At 36.1% G+C, this 19418-nt stretch overlaps 1 protein-coding gene across 1 annotated transcript in view; it reads right to left on the reverse strand.

Moving 5' to 3' along the window:
- LOC117323000 (C-1-tetrahydrofolate synthase, cytoplasmic-like) overlaps nt 1-19418 on the reverse strand; it is a 26787-nt gene continuing 7369 nt past the window's right edge. The window contains exons 5-23 of the mRNA XM_033877979.1: nt 17514-17590; nt 16969-17069; nt 15590-15726; nt 14036-14147; nt 12412-12581; nt 11855-11913; nt 11267-11440; nt 9398-9534; nt 8710-8939; nt 6670-6772; nt 5970-6187; nt 5452-5520; nt 4754-4865; nt 4175-4356; nt 3336-3436; nt 2567-2744; nt 2249-2356; nt 1666-1818; nt 1-700 (exon numbers count right to left, since the gene is read on the reverse strand). Of these exons, the coding sequence (XP_033733870.1) occupies nt 611-700; nt 1666-1818; nt 2249-2356; nt 2567-2744; nt 3336-3436; nt 4175-4356; nt 4754-4865; nt 5452-5520; nt 5970-6187; nt 6670-6772; nt 8710-8939; nt 9398-9534; nt 11267-11440; nt 11855-11913; nt 12412-12581; nt 14036-14147; nt 15590-15726; nt 16969-17069; nt 17514-17590 (2511 nt within the window). The 3' untranslated portion in view covers nt 1-610. The remainder of the gene's footprint in view (nt 701-1665; nt 1819-2248; nt 2357-2566; nt 2745-3335; nt 3437-4174; nt 4357-4753; nt 4866-5451; nt 5521-5969; nt 6188-6669; nt 6773-8709; nt 8940-9397; nt 9535-11266; nt 11441-11854; nt 11914-12411; nt 12582-14035; nt 14148-15589; nt 15727-16968; nt 17070-17513; nt 17591-19418) is intronic.

The following is a 19418-nucleotide window of genomic DNA, read 5'->3' on the forward strand; positions in this document are numbered from 1 at the left end:
TTAATTTGATGCAATTTTATTTAATAACAATTGCATGATTATGCATATTAATGTAATAATACTGAATTAAACGATAATTAACAACAAGCAAAACATTTTGTTTCTGGCTGAAAATCACAGAATGTGAAATGAATTAATTTCTGCTTATACAGCATTAGACATGATTACATACCTCTCCCTTAAACATAACACAAAATAAATATTAATCATCAGCTGTAGTATTACGTATAACCATACACAACTTAAGGAAAATGTTTCCCTGAGAGATAACCCGACGCGCCATACTTAATTTTACACTTGTCATTGTTAATTATTCAAACAGGTGGAACCTGGCTCATCTGAATTACATTAAATTGAAAACTCATGGGTTCAATGCCAACTGTCCTGAATTCACTTCAAAGTAAATGCTAATATTTTAAACATCAATAATTCCAACACAAAAATGACCAAGCGGACAAAAATTATCATTCTGTATCCAGATATATTCCAAGTACAAATGTATCCGATGAATGATAGTTCTTTACTTTCCTGCCTCCGATGATATCAATATGTCAGTTTCTTCATTTGTCATAGTAAGCTTGTCCAGTCTTTAAGGCTAGAGACCACTTAACTAGGAAAGTCCAAGAATTTCCTCTGTATCAGGGTCAATATCGATGTCATAGAAACAAGGACGTGTGGGGAGTCCGGGCATGGTGCTCATCTACAGGACAAAATGTTATTTTTATCAAATATCACTGAATCTGTAAATATTCTGTACATATTAAAGTGTTATGTTTGCTCTTCAAATTCTTATAATTTTTGCCTCGATTTGGACTTTTCAAATTTCCACACATTTGTAACACAGGAGTTTTCTGTCTGTTTCAAAATTATGTGCTGTACTGCATTATAGTTTCCAAATGTTCAACGATGTTAACAGTAACTTTTTTAAGATAATCTAGCATTTTTATTTTAGTTGACCACTTTTTGCACAGGCTTCAAAATGCTTATATAGAAACGCATAAGAAATCATCTTCTACTGATGTCTATAGCTGCTGTTAATATTCCAGCAGAAGAATATATCAATTTCAAACAAAAAATTCGGGAGAACAAAGAACAAAATAATATTTCATGTATGTGAAAGAAAACCAAGCCACATTATTGAAGAACATCACTTGTAATCAGGATATACATCACAATGTCTCATTAAAGACCAGATTTTGAAATCCCTGTTAAAGCACATCAATCTATCTACTAAGTCATTAAGCTCACTTTTCATTGTTTGTTTGTGGTCTAAAATCAAGTAATAATATTTTACATTTTACAATCATATTTTATGTTCATATTTGTTTGTCTTCAAGCTGTATTGTTAAAAAGTTTTAATAAATATTTTTAAAGAAAAAAACTTATTGTTTTTTTTTCTCCTGCAAATGATAGATGAACCATGGATTATGGGTATTAAACTTGAACATGAAATCATATGATGATATCAGGCTAAAGATTACTGAATAGCTTAGACTACTTAATGTTATAGTTATTTTCAAAGAAATTAAAATTTTAGAAATAAGAAACAAACAGAATATAGCTTTGAACTAATGTCAATTTTCAGTCGGAATTTAACCGAAAACAAAGACTGTTAGTAGTACATGACAAAAGTCTGTATAAACTTGAATTGAAATTATAACTTACAGCTCCAAGAAGAGGGAAGATGAACCCAGCTCCTATACTTGCTCGAACCTCCCTTATTGGTACAGTGAACCCTTTGGGGGCCCCCTTCTTACTTGGGTCATGTGACAGTGACAAGTGAGTCTTGGCCATACAAATTGGCAGGTCGTTGAATCCCTAGTTACAAACAAAAGAGTTATATAGGAAACTTTCTGACAAAATATTTTTTTTAGAAAATAATAATAAAGTAACACAATTATTGTACTTTAGACATTACTGCAAATTTATATATATGAGTAGGAAGACTCATCTAATCGTATGATTCTTCAGTCATTACCCCAGTTCTCACTTTAATAACATGACATTACCCTGATTTAACCTTGATTTAGAATGCCCCATTCCATTTTCTGTATATAAATTTTGAGTAGAATCATATTTTCTGTTATACCATTTGTTCCTGGTCAATTTTTCCCTTGAACAGGCAGCAAATAATTGCATGAATGAAATTTCAATATAGAAAATACTGTCGACGAGATTTCGTTTGTATAAGAATTTTTCAAAAGTTACATCATGTTAAATTTTAAACCATACTTCTATTGTCTTTTACCTGTCTCTTATAACGGTCAATCTGTTCCTGAGCAGCAGGTAGGATATCGATACCGTCTGCACCATATATCTCCTTGGTAATGATTTCTATCTTCTCTTCAATAGACAACTACAAAATTGAAGCACAGAGACAAGAGAGGTAACTCCAACTTCAGATAAAATTTCTAAAAATTATTTCCTTTTTTGGGGAGAATAGACATTTCCTGACAGGACAGCATATAAAATTTTAAAGAAATCAGTAAATCTGACAAAAGATTTAAAGAAAAAAACAAGTTTACATCAGACAATTGGAGAATATGAATTGACCATGAATACTGACCTTAACATCATACAGGAATTTAAAATTGCTTGGTTCCCTTGTTGCCTTGTCGACTGCTGCAGCCAAGTCTGCGGCTCCGGCGCCACCATCCGCCCAGTGACTACAAATGACCGCGTCAAAGGCACCATTATCACGAGCAAACTTCTGGACTAACGCAACCTCAGCTGGTGTGTCGGTCCTGTCCAAAGAAAAATATATCTTATAAATTTACCAAAATTTTACACAACATAATCAATTAATTATTAATATCAATTATTAATGAGGATGAAAAGTTGCAGTGTCAAATGCATCATTATTTCATAAAACAAGTGGCCTTTATCATTCACCTGTTATTGAATCCTGTTGGCAAATTTATTCAACTTTTGACCTTCAAAGTAACATTGTATTATAACTGGTACATATTATACATCATTTACTGGATCAAGGTCATTAATTTGTACAAACTTCCTAAATCTTCATCAAAACATGCTACTGGCTAAATATCAGTTGTTACAGGTTTTGACACATGTACATATGATATTATTTTGATTGTAAGTCAAAAGCCAGTTGTTTGAATGAAATTCATATCTATTCATAACAGCTTGTTAATGGCCCCTTATCAGGACATTATACGTCTGGGCTATCAAGTCGTTTAAAGCAGAAAAAATTGATAAAAGAAACAATGAACCATCATAGCATCAATTTAACCTTGCTATTTGAGCCAGGTAATTTTGCATTTGGCCGGGTATTCTAACATGGCACAATTTAAAAAGATAGTTAAAGTACTTACACAAAAGAGTTGATGGCTACTACAACAGGAATTCCAAACTTGTTTGCATTTTCTATTTGTTTTCCTAAATTAAGACAACCTGCTTGTAAAAGTTCCAAATTCTGCAACAGAAGAGGGTTAATTATGATCAAGTCACTTTTAATTAGAATTAAAGTAATTGATGGATTTTTAGTTTTGTTTCAACATGACCTTCAGTGACATCTCCATTCCAAGGTCAAGGTCATTGAACATGGACTTCCAAAACCTTTGTAAAGGCCATACATCGGTACCAGTCTGCCTGGTTGTCTAGAGGGATAGTTGTAATTAGACCAAAGATGAAGGTCTTAAATGATGTTAAGTCATAACATGGCCTAAAGCCAACAAAACAATGATGTGGATCAACAACACCTCTTATACATATATTCACCCTTTTTCTAAACTTTAAATGAGCTTGCACAAATATTGCACAAAATCAGAAAAAAATGGTACTTTTTCTGCATATTTAGATATCTATTTTACAACAATTACGAAACAAGTTATATCAACTTATATTAATCACACATGTTGGCCTGGATGAAAATGCACAAGGGGTGTTATTGTGGTAGAAAACCAGAGTACCCAGGGAAAACCCACATAGTCCCGCAGGTTACCATATACATTTTAATGTCCAATCAAGGAATCGAACCTCTGTTGCCTAGGTGAAAGGCAAGTGTGTTACCACTGTGCAGCCTGACATTTCTTCATATTAAGAAGTAAAGACACTTTTACATAGAAGGATGTGAAGTATTAAAACAAGATAAAATTCTATTATAATCAACTATACTAATTGATACATCTTTTTAACCCTAGCCATTAGCTACCTCCTCTATATAGGCCTTGGGGAGGGGTACCCCAGCTGTCACTGTGGGGCCTCCTCCGTGCATCTTTAGGGCACGAACGGTTGCTACCAGTACAACAGCATTGGGAACTAAGCCAGAATACCGACACTTGATGTTGAAAAATTTCTCCATCCCAATGTCTGCTCCAAATCCAGCCTCGGTGACTGAAAGAGATGAAAAGCCAATCAGACAATTTAAAGATAATGTTGAAATACTAAATATCTTGAAATCTCATTTCAAAGATTTCCTGCAAGAATAGACCTATCATCATAAATTTGTAATTAAATCTGATTAAATCTATATATCACTTAGGGCTTTTCCAATAAAACATTTACCCATAGCTACCACAGGACTCCAGGTTTGGTTAAGGGGTACCACCTATAGAATTTATTTAATAATTTACATAGAAGTAATAGGAAGGCAATCCAACCATGTATATAGAAGTGATTTAATGTGGAGTCCTTGGGTCAGGTAGATATTTTAATGGAATAACCCTTAATCCTTCAACCATAAGAATGATGTTGTTATTCAATCATCTTAGAACTCGAATAGCTTGCTTACCCACAATTCCGTCCTCTCCGACAAGTTTTAGGCCAATCTTATCAGCCAATATGGAGGAGTTACCATGGGCAATATTTGCAAATGGCCCAGCATGGACGAATACTGGTGTTCCCTGAGAAAATAATATTTTGCTTGTTTAAATTTACTGTAGGCCACCTTTCCAATAAAATATGATATGCATAATTATTTTTGCTAATTTTATGAGGAGAAATATCATTTTTGTCATTACTGATATATATTAATCAATTGAGAAGTTACAGTACATTGTCAGTATTTTTGAAATTGAAAATCATAAATACAGTTATTAATATACACAATATCCTAATGTTTTATATTATCTGAACTTTTGATTTTCTCCAGGACTGCTGTGTTCACCACATTACATTGCCTGTTATTATGCAATCACATGTCTGAATATCTGCATATCCTCTGAGTGTTTCAGATATGTGGCATTCTACTGTACATTTAACTTATTCATGTCAAGATTTTCAGATATTTAAAAATTAAATAGCAATTTACAATAAAATATCAGTAAAATAATTCAATATTTTTGTTTATATTATTTCAATATTCCTTAACACTTGATATGCAGATTAAAAAATGAACAATCAATCTAAAGGAATTTTCCTTGTGAAAAGTTTGTAAAATTGAAGAGACATTTTAAGACAAAGTTGGAAGAACGCTACCAAATACTTTACCTCAAGTGTCTGCATCAAGTTAGGACGTATGGCATCCTTCATCAGTACTGCCAGTGCCCCACTCACACCCTAGTGCAGTAAATCATTCAAATTATTAATAGACAAATGGACATTACATGTATATATAAAGACATCTATATAAATCTCTGTCAGTGTTTCCTTTAAATCAATCTTTTTTTTATTGTTAGTACAGTGTATCAGCTTGCAATCTATTCTTCAAGCTAAAAATTGTGACATTTCCATTCATGAGGACAAATTAGTATGTCAAATGAGAATGTATATCAGGTTCTTTCATGCCCACTAAATATTGACGATTTTGTAAATGTTAAGTCAGACTTTTGAAGACTTTCACACAATCTCTAGATCCATCCTTATTTCATAAATAAATATTTCTGGTCCCACAATTTTAAAGGTGATAATCAAAGCAGCCTTGATTTGGAAAATCTATAAATAGAAATCAGGGGAGATAACTCAGAATTAAGTTTTACACATCCTGAGGACCCCCTGTCCCTACTTACCAGGTCATCAGCGCTGACTGGATTACCCTCAGTGTCGCTGGACACCACCATGTGGCCGAGCCTCTCTCTCATGTCAAGTAGACTTGTAGTTAGAGCTAAAATGGCCATGATTTCACTCGCCACAGCAATATCAAACTGACATTCTCGTGTGTGGCCCTTCTCGTTCGGTCCTTGACCGACGGTGATCTTTCTCAGGAAGCGGTCATTTGTGTCCAGTACTGACAGGAATATTTTGAAAATTTGAAAATTTTGACAAATTTAAATCTCTTTCGATCATTCGAAAGTTTAAAAACTGACAGAGTACATTATTGTAAATTATCATATTAGACCAATTTACCTCTCGGTCAAAAATGATCATTTCATTTGTTAACTAGCAACAGGCCACGCACCTAGGATTTTTTTTGAGGACTTCATAAATTGTATTTATCCTTAAATCAATCATCTCTGTCACTCAATGTAGGAGGATGTGTATAAATTTTAGGGTAGAGAGATTTATTTTCTTGGCTGTTCTAATTAACTGACTGTAATATATAGGGGTGGACTTAATACCTGGAGTGAGCTTTATTGCCGGATGATAAGACTCTTAACGATATCTCGTGTCTCAATCCGGAGAAGTAGATCACAATCATTACTAATATAGCTATCAATAATTTCACCGATATCAAACTATCATCGATACTGAGGCAGTGGAAATCAATACCTCGTTGCCAGGTAATGGTGGACGGATCAATGTTAAGTCGGGAGAACTTGGTGATTTCCTCCGGGGTCAAACTATCTGGGTCAGTCTTGTCAATTCCAAGTCGCTGTAATAAAAACATTATATCAATACCTTGATCAGTATTCTAGTTCTGGAATCAAATCCCCTCACAAATGAAAGAATCCATTCTGTATCATTCTAATGATATTTAAAGTTCTCTATCAATTTTAGACATAACAGTATGGTGAAAAAAGTATGTATTCCACAGAGTAGAGACATCTTTAATGATTTTGGTTTATTTAGTTTAACATCCTATAAACAGCCAGAGTCATTTAAGGAAGTGCCAGGTTTTTGAGGTGGAGGAAAGCTGGAGTTCTTGAAGAAAAACCATCAGTAACAGGTTACTGCCCGACGTGGGTTTTGAACTCGTAACCCCGAGATGGAGGGCTAGTGATAAAGTGACGGGACACCTAAACGACTCAGTCACCGCGGCCCTTTAATGAATGTAACAATAATGCTGTATACTTGTCTCATATACAAAGACATAATGTGGATCCTTGTTACGTTTAAATCTGGACATACATATTTACTATGTGGACCTTCACCAGTATGGGTAAATGCATGTTTCTACAAAAACTACAGCCGATCAACAAAACCTATAAACTTGAAGTTGGTTTTGATAATATTTGGCTGAATACTAAAAAAAAGTTTTGCATTTTTAATATCTGAACAACAAACAGCTATGGTCATATTAAAATGATGTAATATATACTGAAACAAATCTGGGTCAAATACCAAGGAATAACAAGGAATTTTGGTAACAACCGTCTTTTACAGAGAACAAGAGGCCCATGGGCCTAACGGTCATCTGACAAACACTTACACTTACAGCAGGGACACACCCCTCTATCCAGCATTATTACCATAAATTATGGTTTTTATCCATTTAGCTTATCCAGGAAGAGCAGCATCTTAAAGCAAAATTTTAGCCAAGTTCCCATTTTTGGGGCATGCCCCTCTGTCCCAATGGGTCAGACAAGACTCATTTATATAAAATATGACCGCCCTTCCCAAGGGATGTTTCACACCATATTTGGTATTAATCCACCAAAGGGTAAGAGAGAAGTAGGATTTTATAGCAAAATTTCATCAAAGTTCCCCTTTTCGGGCCCCGCCCCTCTGGCCCCAGGGGTCACACCAGCCTCATTTATATAAAATATGATCGCCCTCCCCCAATGATGTTTCAAACCGTATCTGGTTGAAATCCACAAAAGGGTTAAGGAGGATTAGGATTTCATAGCAAAAATTCAACAAAGTTCCCCTTTTGGGGCCCCGCCCATCAGGCCCCAGGAGTCACAGCAGCCTCATTTATATAAAATATGGCCACCCTCCCCAAATGATGTTTCACACCAAATTTAGTTGTAATCCACCCAATGGTAAAGGAGGAGTAGGATTTTATAGCAAAAATTCACAAAAGTTCCATATTTGGGGCCCCACCCCTCTGGCCCCAGGGCTCACACCAGCCTCATTTATATAAAATATGACCGCCCTCCCCCAATGATGTTTCACACCAAATTTAGTTGTAATCCACCTAAGGGTAAAGGAGGAGTAGGATTTTATAGTAAATATTCACCAAAGTTCCCTTTTTGGGGCCCCGCCCCTCAGACCCCAGGGGTCAGACCAGCCTCATTTATAGAAAATATGATTGCCCTTCCCAGATGATGCTTCAAACCAAATTTGGAAGTAATCCACCCAAGGGTTAAGGAGGAGTAGCGTTTTGAAAGAAAAAGTTTACGGACGGCGCACGGCGGACGACGACAGGACGAAGCACGATGGCTATAGGTCATCCTGACCCATTTGGGTCAGATGACCTAACAAAGCTTAAATGAATTTTTTTTAGATACATTTTAGGTAGGGACGCAACCATGTTACAGCACTGTAGAAGTATAAGCTTTTTTGAGTTCATGTACCGTGATGAAAGTTAATACAATATTCTGATCATGTTTAATATATGATGTAAAACTGTTAACAGTGAAAACCTACCTTAAGTCGACCAAGCTGGATCTTAGAAAAGGCACGTTTTCCTTTGTTATTTGGGACAAGGCGATTATACAGGGCTTCGTCCTTCTGAGTACTCTCATGGAACATTCTGGCCTCGATCTGGGCAGCAAGTAAGTTGTTGGCAGCGGTGATGGCATGAATGTCACCAGTTAAATGGAGATTGAACTCCTCCATGGGAATCACTTGGGAATATCCCCCTCCGGCAGCGCCACCTGGTGATCAGTATTGAAATCATCATCTTGACTTGACTCTTATTTCTTGACTTTTTTTATCAGGGCTATTCAAGAAATTTTTTATCTCATCCCAGGACTCCTATTATTTTTAAAGGGACTACAAATAGATTTTTTTTTTTCACAGGAAACCCCCTGATGCGGAAGCAATAGTTTTCATCTACTAGGACCACTCATGCATTGACACAATATTTCTGAAGACCCTTCTACGAGTCATCTGGGGTCAGATATATATTTTATCAGAAAAACCCTTAATTACATTATTCTGGATATTTCAAAAGATGTTTTATCTTTAATATAAGCAGCGATAGAAAACAAAGAGTGCAAATGGCTGGGACTTTTAATCAAATTTTTTTTGGGGTGTTAAGAAATTTAAATAGATTGATGACAAGTTTAGCCTAAACATAATCTTGACATTACCAAAACTGGGGTAAAATTACCTTTGATTCCAAATGTGGGTCCCTGTGAGGGTTGCCTGACACAAGCAAACACATTTTTCTTCAGCTGTGAGCCGATGGCCTGAGCCAGGCCAATGGTAGTGGTACTCTTGCCCTCTCCAAGTGGTGTCGGAGTAATACTGTATAGGAAATGCTGAAGATGTATACTACCTTACAGTAATAGTGATAGGGAGACTTAAGGATGTATGTTACCTTACAGGGAGAGAGAGACTTAAGGATGTATGTTACCTTACAGAGTGAGAGAGAGACTTAAGGATGTATGTTACCTTACAGGGAAAGAGAGACTTAAGGATGTATGTTAATTTACAGGGAGAGAGAGACTTAAGGATGTATGTTACTTTTGACAGAGAGACTTAAGGATGTATGTTACCTTACAGGGAAAGAGAGACTTAAAGATGTATGTTACCTTACAGGGAAAGAGAGACTTAAGGATGTATGTTACCTTACAGGGAGAGAGAGAGACTTAAGGATGTATGTTACTTTTGACAGAGAGACTTAAGGATGTATGTTACCTTACAGGGAAAGAGAGACTTAAGGATGTATGTTACCTTACAAGGAAAGAGAGACTTAAGGGTGTATGTTACCTTAAAGGGAGAGAGAGAGACTTAAGGATGTATGTTACCTTACAGGGAAAGAGAGATTTAAGGGTGTATGTTACCTTACAGGGAAAGAGAGACTTAAGGATGTATGTTACTTTTGACAGAGAGACTTAAGGATGTATGTTACCTTACAGGGAAAGACAGACTTAAGGATGTATGTTACCTTACAAGGAAAGAGAGACTTAAGGGTGTATGTTACCTTAAAGGGAGAGAGAGACTTAAGGATGTATGTTACCTTACAGGGAAAGAGAGATTTAAGGGTGTATGTTACCTTACAGGGAAAGAGAGACTTAAGGATGTATGTTACTTTTGACAGAGACTTAAGGATGCATGTTACCTTACAGGGAAAGAGAGACTTAAGGGTGTATGTTACCTTACAGGGAAAGAGAGACTTAAGGATGTATGTTACCTTACAGGGAAAGAGAGAGACTTAAGGATGTATGTTACCTTTCAAGGAGAGAGAGACTTAAGGATGTATGTTACTTTTGACAGAGAGACTTAAGGATGTATCTTACCTTAAAGGAAGACTTTAGGATGTATGCTACATTACACAGAGTCTTAAGAATGTATGCTACATTAATGAAGAAGGAAGATAATTTTAATGCTACATTACTGCAACCTTGAGACTTAAAGATATATGCTATCAAGGATACATTCTACCTTACTGTGTACGAGAGACTTAATGATGTGCACTCTGTACCTTTCTATTATAGAGACTGAGGGATGTATATCTATATTTGTCTACTACGCCTTACTGTAAAAGAGACTTAAGGATATATCATACCTTTAACTGACAGGAAAACTCAGGGTGACTTATAAAGAATTCGTTCCATATATTAATCTGAGACAATCTGTAACCAAGTTCTGTACCAAAACCCTACATAATAAATATCCAGATAAATTAAGGTCATCGATCACAATAGCCTCTGTATATGTTTCTTCAATGTTTTAGGAAATTTCCCCCTAAGCAGGCTTGTACAGGACAAATTTCCAAGATAATTAACCTACGACAATGATTATATGTATAAATGTGCATTCAGTAATACTAGCCGTGAAGAACATACAATATAGGAAATATAAAATTTAGAGTAGGATACTGATAATTTTGGTGAATAATGTATGTATAAAAAAATACTGTACATACAAATGGAAGATTCTATATTGGGACGTCTGCTTCTCCCTTGCTGCAAAATGACTAGCAGCTGTACATACATGGAGGTGACATACACAGTGTACACACAGAGACACCTACCCAGTTACTACCACATATCTGCCGTCTTTCTGGTCCTTAAGCCGATTAAGAACTTGTAGTGAAACTTTGGCTTTCTTCTTGCCGTACAGATCCACCTCATCTGACAGAAGGTTTATCTCCCGTGCGATTGTTTCGATGTTCTTTGGAGTCTGGGACTGAGCCACCTCTATATCACTAAAACATAAAGGAGTTATACACAGTGTTAACAGCGTGCCAAAATGATCTACCGATACTCGTTTCAAAACAGGAATAATTAATTTTCCATTCATTGTACGCCAAATGCGAATTAATTTTCCATTCATTGTACGCCAAATGCGGCTTTCTGATTGGTTGACATTTTTTTTTCATACCTCTATGAAAAAAAAATCTGAAAATGGCACGAAAAATGTGACGTCACAATACGGCTATGCGGATTCATACAGTTTGCAAACAAAATTTTGTTCATACCCCGATGAAACTAAAAAAAATTGACATCAATGCTTAAGAATGATTGCACATTAATCCTAGTGAAGATACTGTACATATATGTACTCCATCATAGTGAAGGAACTACATGATAGAGAAATTCGTAAAAACTGGAATGCCTACCTGGGGACAGGTCTCTTTAGCGTCAGTGGATTGAGCGAAAGGGACCATTTCCTGGCATTCTACAACACAAGGAAATGAGAAGAGGTGTTTATTTCTGTAAGAACCATGGGTCTACAGTATCATAGGTAGGAAATACAGTGATTCATCTTTTGGTATCACAATGACTATGTATTGATAAATATATGCATAAAATGATATTATGATGAGTTAATTAGAAATTTCATAATGACTGACTATGTATTGATAAATATGATATTATATTGAGTTAATTAAAATACTGCTTATTCATATTTAATTTATTTCCATTCTTTTCAAAAGAAGGGGAAAAAAAGCAAAAAAAAGCAAGAGACCCATTGGCCATGTAACACTCCGCTGTTTTAAATATATAACGGGAACACAAATCTTCATTCCTACAGACTCCATAACCCTACTCTCTATCAATTGTTGTTACAAGACTAATTTATTCTCATTCATGCAACTAAAGATATATACCCGGACATTTGGCCATGAGACAGATACAAGACACAGTTTATGATCAGTTTGAACTGTAATCTCACCTCAGCCTTCTCCCAAGCTTTTCTGGCCTGGTCAACAGTGTTCTTGAGCGACATGGCGACAGTCATGGGTCCCACTCCGCCAGGGACAGGAGATATCCATCCTGCCACTTCCTTAGCTGTGGCAAACTCGACATCACCGACCAGGCGTTTCCCAGACTTCTTGGTTTCATCTTCAGAAAAATAATGTGAAAGTATAAAATTGTAAATAATTAAAACAAGAGTTTCCCAATGTGCAGTGTTTTGTTTAACGATTTCTCATAAGTTAGAGGCCATCATCTTTATCTTCACAAAAGTGCATTACGAAGTACTAAGTCCAGGAATTAAACTATAATATATCTACAGTCGAACCTGTCTATAAAGGACACCTAAGGGACAAGACAAAAGTGTCCTTTATAGAGAGGTGTCCTTTATATAGAGGTTCAACGAGTTATGTCCCTTATAAACGAAGAAACAAACCAAAGTCTGTTTATAGTACACTATATGTCTCCTGATTTATTATATTTAAACACTTAAACAAATGAATAAAAGACAAATATTTAAAGATAAATGCTTAATTAATTTTCAATCATTCATCTGACACAAAAATTGAAGTTGATATTTTTAATAATTTATATTAAGCCTATAGTTTTTAAACCAATCTTCACAATATCATACTATACTGAATATCTATTCAGACAAATACTCAACATAGTCAAAAATGTAAAGGTAATTCTTATCATAGTAAAACAATTTTCATTAATCCTCAATATTTTGGAAAATAAATATGTTTGAAATATCTTTTCTATTACAACATTAACTCTTTATAAATGAAAGTGCATTTTCCTCTGATAATTATAATCCCTAAGCATTTATTTTGAGACATATTTTCTGAAATCCATGTTAGGGATTTAATTTAATAAATACCGTTTTCTGGTTCAGTAAATTAGTATAGTGTATACAAAGACACTCGGAACTCTTCGGCTGTTCTTGATAGGTTACGTAGTCATATTCCGAGGAGTTCCGAGTGTGAGAAAATGGCGGCTGACAACCATGTGCCTGCCCTGTCAGATTTGCATACGGTTGATTTTGTAAGTGAAACAATTATGACAGACATCACTATTGCTTTGTCCCTCTTTTGTTGGTCTTGATAATGATTTAATTACCCCCTGACCATTCTTGTTGTCTAGGCTATGGTTGAATGGCTAAGCTTAGCTGTCACCGGTTGAGTAAACAAACACCTCTGCCGATGGCGATCGGTCACTGTCTTGTAATTACTGCCCATTGTTACAGCAACTTACAGGTAACAGGACAATTAGTGACTGATGAAGTGGCTTCCTAAGTTAGCATTGCTGCCAGGGGAGTTGAGTAATTAAGGCTTTGCTTGTTATTTAGAAACGTTTTACACACAAATATCAACACGGCTATGGTTTCACGTGTCCGTTATACGGAATTTTTAACAACTTTACGGACAAAAATAAGTGTCCGCTGTCCGCATTAGGAAGGTGTCCGCTATATACATGATATTTATATAGTGATTTTCATTGGGGATTCCTGGAAGTGTCCGTTATGGACAGGTGTCCGCTATATAAAGGTGTCCGCTATTACAAGTTTGACTGTACTATATTGGTAGATGCTAAGGACTTACCAGGCACTGAGTTGATGCCACAGTCTATCACAATGGCTCCTGGTTTTATCCAGTCACCTTTTACAAACTCAGTCTTTCCGACAGCAACCACCAAAATGTCTGCTGATTTGACCTGAACAAATATCAACAAATAACATCAAGAAATTTTCAGCCATTTGCATTTTCTTTAGCTCTTTTCCCCGAAATAACACCACATGATGTATCTGTTGAATCAATGGACATAATAAACAAGTTCTTGTCATAATATGCAAAAACTAGAAAATGGCCGCAAGACATTGATGCCCCGGTGCCACTTGACACCCCCATGACACACAATTTGGTGAGGATCGCATCAGCAGTTCCTGAGAATAGCAAGTTACATTGGATCAGGACAGGACACAACGAGACATGACGGGACAGACATGTCTTGTTTAAAAACAAAGGGATCCCAAAAGGATCTTAATATAACCACCAATTCAATGAATTATCATCTTAACAATAAACAAGAGGCAGATGGCCCTTAACGGTCATCTGAGTTTTGATAAATCTTAGCACATTTGGCCCCTGTGATCTTGAATGAAGGCCAAGGTCATCCATTTGAACAAACTTGGTAGCCCTTCATCCCAACATGCTACAGACCTAAATACTGGGTCTCTGGGCCTTTTGGTTATAAAGAAGAAGTCGTTTAAAGATTTTAGCATATTTGAACCCTGTGACATTGAATGAGGGTCAAGTTCTTCCATTTGAACAAACTTGGTAAACCCTTTATCCAAGCATATTACAGACCTAATATTGGGTCTCTAGGCCTTTTGGTTATAAAGAAGAAGTCGTTTAAAGATTTTAGCAAATTTGAACCATGTGACCTTGAATGAAGGTCAAGGTCGTCCATTTGAACAAACATTGTAGCCCTTTATCCCAGCATGCTACAGACTTAATACTGGGTCTCTGGACCTTTTGATTATCAAGAAGAAGTTGTTTAAAGATTTTAGCATATTTGACCCCTGTGACCTTGAATGAAGGTCAAGGTAATTAATGAATTTGAACAAACTAGGTAGCCCTTCATCCCAGCATGCTACAGACCCAATAACAGGTCTCTGGGCCTGTTGGTAATTGAGAAGAAGTTGAAAACGTAAATTGTTTACGACGCACCACGCCAGACAAAAGGGGATCGCAATATAGGACATCTTTGTCTTAGGTGACCTAAAAAGTTCTTGGTAAACTTTTTTAATGATCTGTATATTGACAGTCATTTCAATAGCTGGTGAGTTTTGTGGCAACATGTTCCTTGCTGTAGCAGGTGGCTACCTCACTGAACAACATCAGGGCAGATCATCATAAGTTATGAAAAGCAATTGTCTTACAAACACCACAGCATATACAGTATAGTCGATGTTATCAACCATCCTGCCTACAGACCTCAGATCTTTAACTTAGGTTACATTTGTCCATATATTCTACCAACTGAATTATCATGCTAGATACACATTCCATTGGGACAGGACAGTATAGACATGGGTAACACTATATGCCCCCCCATTTCATGGCGGGGAAATAATATGTTTAAGATATACTCACAATATTTGGTAGGTCTTTTGTCTTTGAGTGGCACACAGTAACAGTTGCATGATTCCAGGTGAGGAGGTTGGACATGGGAGACCCCACGATCATACTCCGGCCCAGGACCACAGCCGTCTTACCCTCAATACTCTGACCTGGTGATGAAATAAATCAAACATATATTGTGTTACCAGAGATTCCAGATCTTATAGTCGCAAGATTTAATCGGGGACGAAGGATCATTTACCAGGAAGTAAAGCAATGTAACTTGACCTTAGGTTGAGCAGCTCCTCGCTCGAGTCCTATCAACTGTGCTTCATAGTATCATAACAACGTATTGATCGTTCAACTTTGACCTGCAAGTGACCTTGACTTTTGGTCATGTAATGGTAATGCAACGATTGTAAGATCTAAATTCTAATTCAAGCCATCATCATTTGAAATCAGCCTAATTAATTAGAGGTTAGTCATTTTACCTTGACCTTTGCCTTTGTCTTTGACCTTGACGGTAGATTATAAAATATAGTCATCTTCTCATTTGATCTTAATCAACTATGCTTGAAACTGTAATGTGACTCGGAGGTTTCCAGAATACAAAACATGCCATTTGATTTTTCTATTCAAAAGTTTTTTCCACTTTATATACAACATACCGTTTCAAATCTGCACCGGGCACCGTCCGTCATAACCATAACAACACCTGGGAGGGATTTTATTTACCTCAGAAACAAGAGGCCTAGAGGATCTGTATCACCCACCTTCTCGATATTGTTATAAAACGTACACTCTACATTTTTATAGAAGAAAAAGGATTTCACAGAGTTTGCCATTTTGGGGAGGTGGGTCAGGTCCCATTGTTTTTCCTACAATCAAGATTGCTTCAGACAAACTTTGGACCAAATTGTTTCAATCCTACAGATACACTCCCTTTCCACGTTGTACGTAACACTGGTCACCCTCACCCATTAATTTCAGGTGTACAATGTATGGGAGGCCAGCCCTGTAACAGTGACAGGTCCCGTGACCTTTAAGGTCAACTCCTTAGCTGTGTGCCAGCCTGCCTGCCTGCTATTAATAAAGTCTCCCTCTTGGTGTCAATTTAATCCTAAACTATACAGGTATATAATACATCAATCTTATCAACCCATAACTCTTAAAACATTAAACACACTTAGTGGTATACAAACACCAATAATTTTTTTTACCGATAGATAATTTGTGATGAATTGGCAATTCATCACAAATTATCTATTGGTAAAAAAAATAACATTTTGAAATGTTTGATCGATTCATTTTGCAAGCTGAAGACTGATAAAATATCTCACGGTAAAAAAAAATAACGTTTTAGAGTGTTTGATAAATACCTTTTAGGAACCTGAAGACTATTTTTTTTATACCTGAACGCTTGATAAGTTCCAGACATCCCCGCGGCGTACAAGGCAGTATACAGCCATCAAGGTTACCGCGGGCAAGCTTTCCTGCGTTTACCTGGTGCAACCTTATATCAACAACAATAAATAAATCTTAAATCGTAAAAACTTTTACTTCACAGGGGTTTTATCTTATATTGCTCGACTGAAGTATTGTATTTTAACTTCAGACCTACTGATATAAAGAAATGTACCAATTACTTATCAAAAGTTAGCAAGAGAGGTAAAATTGTGTCTATAATAATCATTATAGACAAAATTTTACCTCTCTTGCTGACTTTTAATAAGTAATTAGTAAAATTTAGTAACGTGAATGGCATTGAATATCGATCAAAAGTTAGACTGATATTTTGTCTACAGTCTTAAGTTTAGTTGCACAAACAAAAGTTTGACAGAGAATGATATTTTCTGTCTACAGAGAATTGGGTTAAATATTTAACAAAAGTTTGCCTGAGAACAAAATTTTGTCATTAGAATATCAGGTTTATGATAAATGTCTGTCAATGACGTACCCATCTACATCCTTACACTCCAGTATAGTGTTGGTCACCTGATGGGCGTCTATATCATTCTCTGAGTCCAGTGGTAACTGAAAATTTGATAATTAAACACTGAATTTTTGTAACTATACACTGAAGTCTGGATTATAAAACAAAACAGATCTCTAGTTTACTACAATGGTACACTAATTATACAGTGATTTCTCCTTAGGCTGTTAGAATATACAGTTTTCTTTTCCCTAAAATATACAGTATGTATCACCTTGGTGTTATAATATGTATACACACATATACAATTGCATTGTCTGTTTAAGTGCCTGCATACTAATCTGAGGTCCAATTAAATCTACGAAGTTGATTTGACATCAAAATTAGATCTAAAATGTTGATTTGACGTCAAAATTAGATCTAAAAAGATGATTTGACATCAAAATTAGATCTAAAAAGTTGATTTGACGTCAAAATTAGATCTAAAAAGTTGATTTGACATCAAAATCAGATCTGAAAAGTTGATTTGACATCAAAATTAGATCTAAAAAGTTGATTTGACATCAAAATTAGATCTAAAAAGTTGATTTGACGTCAAAATCAGATCTGAAAAGCTGATTCGACATCAAAATTAGATCTAACAAGAGATCCCAGAGGGATCTTGGCGCCCACCATTGAATGTTCTTCATTGGTTCCATGTCAGATTGATCTTTTCCCTACTTTTCTCTTCTTCTAAGTCTTACTAATCTGTGTAAATTCAGAAGAAACCTCTAGTACTTTTCAAACAAGGGAAACCTATATATAAAATTTAAGATTTAGGCACCAAGGGAAACCTATATAACATTTAAGATTTAGGCACCAAGGGGGGCCTATATATGGAATTTGAGAAAGATTCCTTCAGTACTTTCTGAGAAATAGCGATAACAAACTTCAATTGTCAAAATCCAAGATGGCTGCCTGTCGGCCATGTTGTTTTCCGATTTGTCTCAAAATGCAATATGCATAACTAGGCACCGAGGGGAACCTACATATGAAATTTCAAAAAGATCCCTTCAATACTATCTTAGAAATAGCGATAACAAACTTCAATTGTCAAAATCCAAGATGGCTACCTGTCGGCCATGTTGTTTTCCGATTGGTCTGAAAATGCAATATGCATAACTAAGCATCAAGGGAAACCTACATATGAAATTTGAGAAAAATCCCTTCAGTACTTTCTATGAAATAGCGATAACAAACTTCAATTGTCAAAATCCAAGATGGCTGCCTGTCGGCCATGTTGTTTTTCCCATTAGTCTCAAAATGCAATATGCATAACTAAGCATCAAGGGGAACCTACATATGAAATTTGAGAAAAATCCCTTCAGTATTTTCTGAGAAATAGCGATAACAAACTTCAATTGTCAAAATCCAAGATGGCTGCCTGTCGGCCATGTTGTTTTCCGATTGGTCTCAAAATGCAATATGCATAACTAGGCACCAAGGGGAACCTATATTTAAAATTTGAGAAAGATCCCTTCAGTGCTTTCTGCGAATTAGCGATAACAAACTTCATTTGTCAAAATCCAAGATGGCTGCCTGTCGGCCATGTTGTTTTCCGATTGGTCTCAAAATGCAATATGCATAACAAGGCACCAAGAGGAACCTATATATGAAATTTGAGAAAGATCCCTTTAGTGCTTTCTGAGAATTAGCGATAACAAACTTCAATTGTCAAAATCCAAGATGGCTGCCTGTCGGCCATGTTGTTTTCTGATTGGTCTCAAAATGCAATATGCATAACTAGGCACCAAGGGGAACCTACATATGAAGTTTGACAAAGATCCCTTGAGTACTTTCTGAGAAATAGCGATAACAAGAATTGTTTACGGACGGACGGAGGGACGGACGGACGGACGGACGGACGACGGACCACGGACGCAGGGCGAT

The sequence above is a fragment of the Pecten maximus genome, chromosome 3 (assembly GCF_902652985.1).
Source record: "Pecten maximus chromosome 3, xPecMax1.1, whole genome shotgun sequence".
In the NCBI taxonomy this organism is placed as follows: domain Eukaryota; kingdom Metazoa; phylum Mollusca; class Bivalvia; order Pectinida; family Pectinidae; genus Pecten; species Pecten maximus.